At 36.7% G+C, this 14215-nt stretch overlaps 1 protein-coding gene across 20 annotated transcripts in view; it reads right to left on the bottom strand.

Moving 5' to 3' along the window:
* HDAC9 (histone deacetylase 9) overlaps positions 1 to 14215 on the bottom strand; it is a 941976-nt gene that overhangs the window by 349391 nt on the left and 578370 nt on the right. For all 20 annotated transcript variants that reach the window (XM_017890061.1, XM_017890068.1, XM_017890066.1 and 17 more), the window contains 2 exons: positions 13132 to 13345; positions 12439 to 12656 (listed from right to left, as the gene is read on the bottom strand). In XM_017890061.1, the coding sequence (XP_017745550.1) occupies positions 12439 to 12656; positions 13132 to 13345 (432 nt within the window). The remainder of the gene's footprint in view (positions 1 to 12438; positions 12657 to 13131; positions 13346 to 14215) is intronic.

The following is a 14215-nucleotide window of genomic DNA, read 5'->3' as shown; positions in this document are numbered from 1 at the left end:
CCTAAGCTACCCAAAGGCCCCACTCTGGGCTCCCTGATTGTCCTCTCGGCCCTCAACAATACAATCTCTTACAGTAGCTCTAATAATTATCTTTAAAATGTAATTTAGGTAACATTAATTCTCTGCTTAGAATCCCCCACTGACATCCTATTATGCTTATAATAAAATTCAAACTTGTTACCATGGTCCACAGACTTTCAACAACCTGGCACCACCGACTTCTCTGACCTTGGTTGGCATATTGTTCTCTCTTTTTCACATGCTCCAGCTACCCGGGCCTCTGGCTGCCCCGTGAATAGAAACATGCAGAGTTTGTTCGCCCACAAGGCCTGAGTCTATGCTGTGCTCTCTCTGCTGCCTCAAATCTTTACATGCCTGACTGGCTCCTTCTTATCACATTTTACCTCTGTTATTATCTCATTAATATATTTTCATTAGAGTCCTCATTGTTGTCTGGCATCATATCGCTATCTCTGTTTACAATATGGTTATTTCCCAGACTATAATATAAATCTCATAGGGCATGAGCTTCACGTTTTTCATCATTTTATATCCCAGTACCTAATACATTGCATACACCTAGTTGGAGCTTCATACGTTTCTGAAAAAATTACTAATGCTTAGTAACAATGCTTTGACACTTTTTCTCCTATGTTATAAAACAAAGTCAATGTCTACAGGAGCAATAACTACCCCTTTTCATCTTCTCTGGAATAAAATATGCTCTTCGTAAAGATTCACAAAATACAGAAAAGACAAATGGGACATCCGGTGCCAGTGTTGCAAAATATAAAAGCAGAAAGGGAGTTAATCTGCACTTCTTATTTTATTTTAGGTATCTGACTAAGGCTGTTTTTGTTTAAACAGTCAAATTTGTCACAGTGGAAAAAATTTCAATTAACTTCAGCAAGGAAAATTTACAAACAAAAGTCACAGAGAAATTCTTGCCTGCCAGATTTGAATAATTTCCTATAAAAGTTACTTGGTGCTATTTGTAAATTTCCAACTATTTACTAGGAAAGTGAGCATTTGGAATTTCTTGTTTTCAATGTGTTTCTCAACTACAAATATGACCACTGCAAAGCTGGTCTGGGCTAACCCTTTTCTAATTTGTACTGCCACTGAGTGGCCCCAGATGTAGTTAGGAGATGTCTGCTTACTCTCAGTGGGGTGGCAGGGTCTCTCGTTGGTTGAACATCTGGAGGTGATCCCCTAGCAAGGTCGAGCTGTTGCCTTGCTGGCTAGAAAACAGAAGACGAAACATCTGTGGGACAGATAACTGTGCAAGCCTGTGTGAATCTCTGCTGAGGCCTCATCTGTAAAACACACTGTGTGCCACTCGTCTGACACCAGGTGAGTTACTTTGGAGGAGAACCCAGCAGAGATGAAGAAGAGCGCAGCTGCACAGCTTCTCCTTTGCCTTTTGTCTGCGCTCGTACTCATCTGTCAGGCTGTCTCCCTATTCTCCGTGCTACTGTACAGCAATTGGGCCAAACACTAAGCATGCCACGGGCAGCCTATGACCATTCTGAGTTTGTAACACACACACTTATATATACTCAAACAGAGGTTCTGTGTGCCAGATACCACGGTACTTTATCCAAATTCTGAACATCTTCAAGGATTACAACTAAACTTCAATTCTTATCAGTCCCTGCCCAGGTCATAATTTCATAATTATAGCAAATCCTTAATTTCAGAATCTTACGTTCCATGTTTAACACCATATATTCTGTTGGCACATGATGAAAAATTCATTAAATAATATTTAAAGACTGTCACTAATCTTTACACGTTAGCACTTTAAGTTCACCTCCGTGTAAATTACATAACTTGATACAAGTCTATAAGTCACTATAAGCATACGTACTTTTAAATAAAATATGCTTAATTTCTATAATTTTAATGTTTCCCACAGAAATCCTTTGCATCCCAACAAATATCTTCAGATACAAAATATCAACCAAGAACAGGATCATATAAAGAGTAAATCTGTTCCTGATAGACATCTGATTTTCTGACATTGTCAACACATCATTAAATACAAGTGTTTGAATATGATTATTAAACTACGCAAAATTACCTTCAATGCAACTCGCCACTTCCTTATTTTGCCCCAGATTTTAAGACAGATTGTACTTGGGGAATGGCAACAGCACAAGTTATTTTTTTGTTTTGTTTTGTTGTTTTGCTTTTTTTTTCTTTTATATAAATGTAATATTCTTCCTTTGGAAAATAAAACCTTTCCCTTAAGCTCCAAGGAAACTAGATTTAAAAATAATGATAAAATTCTGTCTCAATTCACAAATAGATTAGGTATGGACCAACTGTTCTCAAAAACAACATGCAGAGCTTGGAGGGCTTTCAAATTGAGAGGTCTACTTGGAGTAGAACTCCAACCTCAAGCCAAAATAATACTCCATGCCATTTTGCTTCTGTGCATTTTAGGGAAATAGAGCCAAAATTAAATAACAAGAGAAGAAACATTTTCTGAATATTGTTTCATTATTCATACAAATTGAAGTCTAAACTGAAAAATACCATTTCTAAGCAATATTAAAGAGGTTCAAAATTAATCTAAGCACCAAGTGAATTTTAATAAATGCTGCTTCATCTTTTAACTCTAAATGATTGTCCAAAACAATGCCTGCAATTAAATTTTTTTCCTCTGGTTCTCAAAACTTCATAATATTGCGGTAACTTCAATAAGTGTTCCCTTCTGGGAAGGAAACTGAAGGTTTGTTCCAACTAGTTTGAGAATATTGCCCACCCATCTTTTCATTCTTCCAAAAATTTTTTTTAATTGAGCGTTTACTATATGCCAGGCCTTAGGAAAAGAGTGGTCAATCAAGCAAGATCCCAGCACGCAGTAGGGGAGGCAGAAAATTAGCAACTGAAAAATGAAACTTGAAGTGACAGGGAACGATGAAGGAAGGGGTGAGCAGGTGGGTGTTTCTGTTTACTCTCGTTTGGATGGGCAATAAAGACCCCTCTGAATAGGTGAGGTTTGAGTTGAGACAGACCCCAAAACACAACTGAACCATGAGAAGAGGTGGAGGTTGAGCCTTCCACACAAAACAGTGGCTGGCACAACTCACGGAGATGGAATGAAATTCCCCAAAGATAAGAGAGGGGGCCAGTGTGGCTGGAGCCTAGAGAGAGAGGGAAGGGAGGAGATGATGAAGGCAAGGGGAGGAGGCAAGAATCAGATCATGACAGCCTTGTAGGCCACGTAAAAGTGTTTGGATTTTATCCTGCAAAGAAGAAGGAGCAAGTAGGGTGTTTTAACCATAACATGATTTGGTTTGCATTTAGAAATGATCATTCTGGCTGCTACGGAAGACTGGATTTAGGGAGGCAAAAGTAGAAAGAGGAAGACTGAATTTTCAGAACATACAATCCTCAGCAAGAGTGTAGAATTCTTAACCAAGACTTCTTGGCGGGAGTTGGGGCAATGTTTTTAACTAGGACACAAATAAGCAGTTTTCCCTTCTTTTATAGCACTGCATAATTTTATGTCCTTTTAAAAATTACATAATAGGATTTATTTCCCTGATAATCTTTAGGATCCTTCAGTTGACAGTATACTTTCTGCCCAAGTTTTCCTCCTTTTCTCTTTAAGAGTAGAAAATAGAGGCATAGTGCGGAAAGGCATCCTTATTCTCTTTGCTAATCATTGACAGTTTTGGAATGGGTCTCCAAATAGACAAAATCTCAAACCAATGAATCCCTCTCTCCCAACTCATAAACATCTCCCTTTCCTCCATTGATCAATTCCTTATTTTGGTAAACTGGAAAGCAGGGCAAACCCAGTTAAACACAGTGACCAACAAAGGAAACAATCAGCAAAATGAAGCTAAAACCCACAGGATGGGAGAAAATATTTGCAAATTATCCCTCTGACAAGGGACTAATAATCAGGATATATATGGAACTCAAACAACTTAACAGGAAAAAAATCTAATAATCTGATTTTAAAATGGGCAAAAGATCTGAATGGACACTTCTCAAAAGACATACAAATGGCCAACACTACATGAAAAAAATGTTGAATATCACTAACCATCAGAGAAATGAAAATCAAAATTACAATGAGACATCATCTCACCCCAGTTAAAATGCTTTTACCCAAAAGATGGACAGTAATGAATGCAGGTGAGCACGCGGAGAAAGGGGAACCCTCGGACACTGGTGGCGGGAATGTAAATTAGTACAACCATTATGGAGAACAGTCTGGAGGCTCCTCAAGAAACTAAAAATAGAGCTACCATATGATTCAGCAATCCTATTGCTAAGTATATACCTAAAAGAAAGGAAATCAGTATATCAAAGAGATATCTGCACTCCTATGTTTGTCACAGCACTGTCACAATAGCCAAGATTTGGAAGAATATAAATACTGTGTAAGATTTTAGAGGTGCTTACCATGTTTACAAAGCACTTTCAGATACGTTCTCTCATGTAATCCTCACTGTAAACCTCAAAAATTTGCTGTTTATGGAATTATTAAACAAAAAGGCTGAATATCTTGACCAATCTTGCAAAACCAATAATTGTGCAAGACCTCAGAAATTTATCTTGAAACATCTATCAGGATGATATATTTTGTACTTCACGTGAGCTATGCATTTGATAGAATCATATTTGATTATAATGATCTGTTTACAGGTCTTTGAGCCACACAAGGGAAAGAACATGTCTTCTTTATTTTCATTTCCAGAATGAAACATAATGGTTGTTAATAGATAAGTCTTTGTGGAACATCATCAATTATTCCATGACCAGAGACTGTTGTAGGAATTTATATTGCTAGCTGATACAACTAGGTTAATAGCAAGAGAGTAGAAGTACATTTAGGATATGAGAGCATAGTAGCTCTGGATGCACTTCTGCCTGCAGGAAGAGTAATACTCTAGACCAGATGACATTTCAGGGTCACTGTAGTTCCTCAGACTTCGTAAGTAGTTAGAGGAAGAGCTGAAAGACACAGGAAAAAAAGAACTAAACCAGGAACTTGCAAGCTACCAAAATATGTGAAAAAAAAAAAAAAAAAAAAAAAAAAAAAAAAAGAGAGAGAGACTGCTACCTACTGGCCTACTGGCAGTTTTCGTGTCCACAAATCACTTAACTATATTAAAAATTCCTTAGCAAGACCTAATTTTTTCATTCTGTCACATGAAACTACTTGTCAAGGCTGGGAAACAACCAAATTATTTAGCTTCCCTTTCTCTTTGAACTGCCTGGAATCAACATCAGTCAAACAACTCACGTGGTTTAATTCCCCGGATACTTTTCTTCCCCCTGTTTTCTTACCTCATAGTCATGTCCAACTATTGTTTTCCTCATTCAATAAAAGCGTCTCTGACTAGATTAACAGTGTAGAGTGAAAAGGAAAGGTCTAGGTCCCTTCCCTTGGTCTCCAAGTTATGAAAGCAGCACTGGGAATGTTTATGAATGCTGCACATTAATCCACTGAAATGGTCATTTTGTTTCTTTTCCAAACACAGGATTTCATCACATCTAATAATAAAGCAACAAGCCACTTTCTGTATATTAGAAACCATCAACTTGTAATTATATAGTGAAATACATCTATATGAATTCCTTGTGATGATATAAGCTGGTATTGTATAAGTGGATTTTTTTGGAGCCCACTACGTATTTAAAAGAATCTATTTATATTGGGCCAATTATCTCAGAATAACATCGATTTAAGGGTAAAGTGAAAGTTTCTTTTATAAACCTCTATAGATACATAAATAATCCAGGAGGCTTTTTACTGTTATAAAATTAAGACGGCTTTTCAATGCTTGCTAAAGTTTTTGGACATACTATCCATGTAATGGGCAAAATGTAGTCCTAAATTGGTGATTAAAAGACCCTGCATGGAAACAAGCTGTCAAATGGATGGAGAGAAATTAAACCTGACAAGAGTAATGCCTGCTTTCCTAAATGAAAGCCCAGTTCAAGTTTCTACTCATCCATTTTTCAAAACATAAAACAAGGCATTTTCCAACCACCCATAGATGAGATGCCAACATTTGCATTTCAGTTGAACCTGATGAAGTCAGTAACTTCCAGCTTCAGGCTTGCCCAGAACTGCTGTGAGAAGATGTTTGTTCAATCTAAAACAATAGCAATGTGACAACATGCGACAAAGGAATGAAATGTGGCCTGGCCGTAGTTGGCTCTGTACTGCATTCACTCTGCACCGTTTGGAAAGCCTTATAATCCAACAGGATATCGGAATGTCTCACTGTCAGGTCCACCCGCAAAGGCTGCCAAGTGAGTAACTGGAAGGAGGGCAATGTGTGGAAAGTTGGGAGGCAGGGTTGGGAAAGGGGATTTCTTCATCATGGCAAATCTAAAACCGTGCAGAAGAAAAATAAGATCATCCTATTTTTTTCAATGTTTGTTTGTCTTGTTTTTAATTGTGAATTTCCTACTTTTAGACAAAAATAAAATTAGGAAAAGCCGGTTTCCTGCTTGGTGATAAAATAAGACTGAAATCATAGGCACAAATAGTTAAAGACAGGCTTTTGTGTCATACAACCTATGTCAGGATTTCAGCTCTGCACTAGCCCTGCCACCTTGCTCAATCTACTTCAACACTGTAAAATTAATTTTCTTGAACGAAAAAAGAGTGAGTTGTTAAGGTTGATGGGACGATAGACATAAGAATTCTGGTATGGAGTCCAGCTCATAGTAGATCCTCCCTGATAGTTTTTAAACGACCCTACCCTAAGGTATCTATGGAGAAGGTGCTGAGAAGATGACAGTGCCTAAAATAAAGGGAGGAAGAGGTACACTAGAAGAAACAAGTGCAGCAAAAAGTCAAAAGTGGGTAAATGGCCCTTGTGTAATTATACTTAACATTTAATTTGCTTACAAGTAAGCCATGGATAGAACTATATTAGAATACAGCTAATATAAAGTGTCTGTTTGAGAATATGAAGTATAAATTTTAAAAATGTAAACTTTTGGAATATACACACATGTAAAGAATTGTTCTTCTAATTAATCTCCTTCTCAAAATATATACTTTTTTCAATAGTGCACAAAATAGTTCTACATTATAACTGCCTTCAGGGACACTTTACAAGGCAACACATTAACACACACACAGGCACGCATGCTATGTTTGTATGTGACCACAAGCATGAAAGGATATACTCTCTCAGGTCGCTGTGGATGAATGGTTGGGGACAGGGAATGGGTATAAATCAAGAGGATTTCAGAGAATATATAACATTCATGTTAGAAAATCATGTCAAAAAAGGAATAAAACAGATACTACTCAAATAAACAGTCAAATTCTCTTCCAAAAGCTAATGAAAGCTCCCCATTTGCTCAGATCCAGCATTTGAGCATAATTATATTCATGCCTTGCTTGTCAGAACATAACATCTACCTGTTTTAATAAGGACAACACAGGACATCTGCTTGACCTCACATTCACTGGTCTTGTCTTAGATATATTTTTATTATGATAAAATAGTACTCATGTCAAAATGCCTAAGTATCACAGTAATAAATATATAATAAATACTTATATCTAGACTGAACCTTGGCATATATAAGATATCATCTCATGATTTATGTAAGATTTTTAAAAAGTGTTGGCTGATAGCCAGTCATAGGAATGCACAAGATATTTATCACAGAGCATATAAGAAAGAAAGAGAAAGAAAGGAAGAAAGCAAGAGAACAAGCGAGCCAGCAAGAAAGAAAAAGAAAGGGAGTGAGATATAATAAGAACAAGAGAATCCAGAGAAGTAATTAACTCACGTTTTATTTCCTTAAAGTTATCAGTTTTCTTTCTCATATCTCCTTTCTTAATACTTAGCACACTGTATTACTGTTTTTGTTTGTTTGTTTTGAGATGGAGTTTCGCTCTTGTGGCCCAGGCTAGAGCGCCATGGTAGGATCTCGGCTCACTGCAACCTCTGCCTCCCAGGTTCAAGCTATTCTCCTGCCTCAGACTCCCGAGTAGCTGGGATTACAGGCATGCGCCACCACACCTGGCTAAGTTTCTGTATTTTTAGTAGAGATGAGGTTTCTCCATGTTGGTCAGGCTAGCCTTGAACTCCCCACTTCAGCTTATCTGCCTGCCTTGGCCTCCCAGAGTGCTGGGATTATAGGCGTGAGCCACTGTGCCCGGCCTGTATTACTGTTTATTTGAATAATTCAATCCCTGCTCCACATCCTGTAAGCTCCATGAGGACACTGAAGGCTGTTTTCTTAGTGCTTAAAACTGTGTCTGCACACAGTATTTAATGATTTGTTTAATGCATACATACATAGTTTAATAATTCATTAAGGTAAGATATAATACTAATATATATATGTACTAAACAAAGTATAAATTTTCTTAAAATTTCTGCTCTTATGGATGTAATGGAATGAATACGAAAAACAGACATTAAAAAGTATTAATATTCTAGTTAAAATAGAAACTGTTAGGCATGAATTACTGCAATTCTATTAATACTATAACAGAGAAATAAAGAATAATGTTGTCAAGGGGATGGGCCATGGCAGAGATCTACGTCAAATTACCTCACAACAAAAATGCCTGAAGAGATTTTGAAAAATTTCTATATATCATTCAAATAGTGAAGTGACTAGAGATTTGCCCTTTTATTTTTTTAGGCAATGCTTAGAATACTTCTTTAAAATCATTAATATTCCTAAACAACTGTTATATAGTCTGTTTTAATCAATCACAGTTTTATTTCACCAGAAAAAAATCCTGTGGTAATATTTAAACTTGAAATGGGCTCAGGAGAAAATTACCAATACCTTATTATTTTTTGTTTGCTATTTTGTATTGGAGGGAAGTTCTACTTTAGAAACTCTTTTCCCTCCACTGAGAAAACAAGGTGTACTGGCAAAAGCATCAGTCTTCTCTTGATGCTGGTATAAAGAAACTCTTGATTTTTTGAAAAGGTTCTTCCATGGTATTGGGGAAAAATGATATAAATGAATGTGTAATGACATCATTGCACAAAATATTAATACCATATATTAGCAATAGAAATTGTTTAATGCATTTCCGATTTGTAAATATCTCAGAAAACAAAAGATCAAATGTTGTAAGCCCTGATTTTTTTATGATTAAACTTCTAAAATAGTTTCAGTGAAAAATAGAATATTCAAGTTCATGAGCAGAGATAAATCATTCTGACAGGGTTTCCTCTCCAGCCTAGCACTCTTCTTTCTGACTCTCCCCATTAGTTACTGGCAGATATAACAGTATAAATACTATAAAAGCCCATTCCAGGGATATTTCTGCTAAGCCCTTGAACACATACACCATAACTATAAGAGGCAAATAATCTTACGACACACAAATATCCCACAAATATCCAAAATATGACATTAAAGTATAAGGCAAGATGTAGGTAAATTATTTTGTATGATTAATAACAGTTACAATATATATTTACACTGAACATGAATATTTTATAAACATATTAAAATAATAGCAAGATATGAAAAACTCTTTCAAATTTAATAAGTCAATCACTGCATCACCTATGCCCCTAAAACTATAGCTTTGCTTCTAATTCTTCAGAAGATTATTAGTAACTCAAACACATTACTACAAATTTTATACCAGGAAGCCCATTATATTTGATCTGATACAGGTTTAGAAATAATCCTACTTATATTTTCTTGTTCCCACTTCATTTTTTGTTTCTCTAAATTCCTCAAAAAAGAACCATAAAAAGGAAATGAAAGAAGACATATTTAAATATGTCATTTGTATGTCGACATCTTCATGCATGCCTGTATTTCCCGCTGTAAGTATCTCAAGAGTAAGGCCCATCGCTCCAATTTGAATGGGTTTCATGAAGGTTCATCCACGGAAATGGGGGAAAGTGACAAAATTTCTGTAGTGATTTCTTACCAAGGGGCATTCTAAATGGTTAAATCAAGTATGTAGCAATATATTATACAGAAACATGTTAGCTTTGGGCATCTAAGTTATGAATCTGACCCAACGTGAAATAAATATCCTTGTCACCTCATGGAAGCAGGTGAACACTAGCCATTCACTTCTTAAGGGTTCTATTGTGAATATTTCAGAGTAGGGCATGGGTTTGATATTTTCTTTAATAAGCTTCCTCTCTGTCCCCTTAGACAACTGAGGGCAGGTAAAATATTTTCAAAATCTGGAGAATACCCAATGTGCATAGGCCAACTTGATTAAACATATGGAATATATACTTGGAGAAAAGCCAACTGGCGACCTGCTTGAGTCATCTAAACACCCAAGCTGAGAGAGGTTAACATATAAAGATCAGCTTTGGACTTTGAAGTTTTCTGTTCTTCATTTTGCCTAATTAAGACAAGATTTAATAATCAAACCACTGTACAAACATGTACCTAAAAGTATAGGTTTGTTTCTAATTTGGGGAAGAATTCTTAACAGACTCAAAGGAATCAGCTCCACATGGGAAAAGGTCTCTGATAAGATTTGCTTTTCTCATTGCTAAAATGCAAATGCCTGCTTTTCATCTGAGTTTTATCCAGTGTGACTGAGGTTAGCATCCGCCTGTCAAAATCTCGAGTTTGATACTGAAAAGGAAAGATTCTGATATTAGCATACCATCTGAATCTGAAACGGTGGCAATTAGTTAATAAAAAACTGTATTCCAAAATATTCTTAAAGGTATTCAGAGAAACCATTTGTAGATCACAATTTCAAATGGAGTAATTTACCTACTTTACCATAGTAGAATATGTACATCCATGTGTTTCTAGGAAATAGAACTAAGCATGGCAGAAAAGCTTATCTACTATCTAATACTGGTTTTAAAAACAAACCTAATTCCAGATTGAAATACTATAAGGCAAAAAATAAGATCCCTAATCTTCCCTCCCACATACATTTCTTGTACTAAACAGTGGACAATTTTTCAAGAATACCTAATAATTTTAAGTTGTGCTGAAAGGCCACAGAACAAATAAACAAACCTAACTCTACCATAATATAGAAAACATATGCAGAGTCACATACAAGTCAATGAGTATTACGCCATTAGTCAGAGAAGGAAATTGACTCTCTCCTGATGATATCGATTTGATATAAAATAATTTGATATGAAATAATTTGCTAAATTTAGAGAAGTGCTACAGCAATAAAATAGGCATTATCTAATGACACATAAAGGGTCTGCAATGTATCGTAAAAGGTTAGAGAGAGAGTTGCCCCTGCCAGCCACCCCATCTCTAGCACCCCAATCCCACACATACTTTTGCTACTTTGAGAGTAGCAAAGGGCTAGGCTGGAAAAATTTCTGTTCAGAAGCAGGGTATCCAATCCATGCTTCCTTCATGGCTCTGCCCTTGTTACCATGGAGGCCAAAAGAAGAGAAAAACTCCAGCAACACTTGCCATAAAACCAGCACGTGATGAAGATCCCTCTCCCCTACTGCCATTAGAAAGATGATTAGGTGTCTGCCCATGAGAGTTTATTTTCTTTTCTTTTGTTTGTTTCTTATATCATGGTACAACAAAATTATTACTAAGCCAGGTTTTAGCTATCCATTTATCAGTAAACAAACTATCAGTTTGCAATATAATGCCTCTCATGCCTCTGTAACATACTTGTAGATGATGCAGCACAAAGGCAAGGGAATAGAATCTTAATACTCAGGACCTTAATATTTTCCAGGAATTTTCCAGGAATGAGAAGATGGTGCTTTTTTAAGCCTACCACAGCAAAGAGGAGTGGAAAAACTGTCCAGACCAGGTTCTTTAATATCATTTTGCTTACAAATTCATAGAAAATCCTTTACTGGCCTGTCTGATATTATGCTGCAATCACTGTTTCTTTGTAGTTGCCTCAGCAGGAGAGCTCCTAAGGATGTGGTATGGTACAGACATCCGCTGTCCATTTTAGCAACATTAAGACTTCCAGGAAGAAATGATCACAAGTTTCTGAGAAACTACTCCAAACGCGTATTGGAATGAAGTGGGGCATATGCAAAATAAATGTAACAAAGATGCATACAAGTTGCTGAGAAGTGCCTTACTGGCTAACCTTGGCCTATCTGCCATCACCTGTACAAACTTTTTGACATGTCAACGCACCACATTCAAGTCTGCCTCAAATCTTTTCTGTAACACTAAGAAATGAGGCTTCACATACATAGGCCTGTATGGGGTTGTGTACCAAAATAGATACCTGATCATAAAAGATCTTGCAAATGTATCATCTCAATTTTGTACAAATGTCTCATGAACATAATGGTGGTTAAAACACTGATGTTGTGATGCTGTCCTTGAGCCAAGAAAGCAGGTTTAGGATGATCACATCCTTTTTGCTGTGACTCCCATCAACATTCCTCTTATATAACCATATCAGTGAAGAGATCCCCAATTTCCAAACCAGCGGTTAGAACATTTTGACTTGGCTTGGAGGCTTACTTTGTTCATGTGGATTTGCTGCTGGTATTGCTTCTGCTTCTCCAAGAATTGCTGGTGTTGCTGTTGAATGACCAGCTGAGCCAACGTGCTCTGAGGCAAAGGTGCAGACTGGGTTCGGTTCAGGGGTCTGTGACGGGGCAATTTGTGGGTACCTCTAATGCCAGGTGAAATTCTCTCTTTTGTTGCCAAGGGAGACTGAGGATGTAAGGGAACGCCACCTGAAAAAAAAAATACATGTATATGTGTGTATACACACACACACACACACACACACACACACACACACACAATTTTAAGAAAAGATAAGAAGCCAAAGAAAACAGATACATGGTACAAACTATAAGAAAATTAGTGAATGAGTGATGCTACCAGGCAAACAACAGAAGGTGTGGTCAAAAGGTCAGGTGTGGGAAGAGAGAGCTGTCAAGGCATTGGACAGGTACGCATCTGACCATACGACTCACCAGTCTAGTCTGGTATGAATAAAGGTTAAATGAGGTGAGTCCTCCTACCCCAATTGGATCTGAAGGAATAAATAGAGGTGATAGCCTTTCCCACAGTACCAGGTATCAGGGAGACTTTTGTATAGCACTGTGGATCTCTATCAGGGTCTTAAGTAAAAGAGACATTATCCTGGATCACGAATAAAATAAAACCCTAAAATGATCCGCAAACGGTGCCATAATGAATTACCAGCTACAAGAAGCTTTTGCTGTCGCATTTGTTCTTTCAATAATAAATGCTGCAGGAGAGCCTGGTGGCTGCTGTTGGGTGGCTTTCCCTCTAAAGTAACATGAGGGTGGCTGGAAGATGCCGGAATGCTGCCCCCGTACTGCCCAGGCAGAGGAACACCTTGCCGAAGTGTCTGCGTCTCACACTTCTGCTTTTCTTTGAGTGAATTTGAAGCCTGTGTTGAGAAATAACAAAGATGTTAATCCTCTATCATCCATGTGGGTCTCTGGGTCTCTAAATCATTAGATAAGTTTCCTATGCGATAGCTTCCCAAAACAAAATCCCCATCTTACCCAATGGCTGAGCAGGGAAAATGGACCTTTTCAACTAACTCAACTCAAAAAAGAAGGAATAAAAATAGGGTTGGAGCACTGAAGACAATTTAATATTGTCATTGTATTGAACATAAAAAGTTTTTTAAATTAAAATCAGAAGTGATGCTACATACACAATTTTAGGTGGAAAGAATAAATTCAAGAAATCTATTGTACATGATGACTACAGTTAATAACAATATATTGTACACGTGAAAATTTCTGAGAGAATAGATTTCCAGTGTTCTCACCATAAAAAATAAGTATGTGAGACAATGCATATGTTAATTAGCTTAAGTCACTCTACAATGTATACATATATCAAATCATTATGTTGTAAACCACAAATGATGTACCTTTTATGTGTCTATAAAAAAAACAAAAAAATGCTTATTTCAGGCTTAATAAGTGGAAAGTACATTTCTAAAATATTTTATACACTGTTTAAGTTAAAGGCATACTGGAAAGGTAAAAGGTATTCAAAGACTATACCATGGGGATTAAGGAGCTGAAGATAAGATGGACTGTAATTTTGGAGTTGCAAGCAAAAGGAACAATTTACCCTTTCTCTACATGGCTTCTAATGATTTCACAGAGCTGTAAGTGTCCAATGTTTAATTTTAAAATTAAATTCTTAAAATAACCCAATGAAAGGAGGTAAAAATATGCAGAAATTTGATTTAAACAGTTTATATTAATTCATAACAGATCCCCAAATCTCTAAATATTGA

The sequence above is a fragment of the Rhinopithecus bieti genome, unplaced genomic scaffold (genome assembly GCF_001698545.2).
Source record: "Rhinopithecus bieti isolate Rb0 unplaced genomic scaffold, ASM169854v2 scaffold_19861, whole genome shotgun sequence".
NCBI classification, from domain to species: Eukaryota; Metazoa; Chordata; class Mammalia; order Primates; family Cercopithecidae; genus Rhinopithecus; species Rhinopithecus bieti.
The sequence above is the reverse complement of the archived record's forward strand: the minus strand, read 5'-3'. Positions and strand labels throughout refer to the sequence as shown.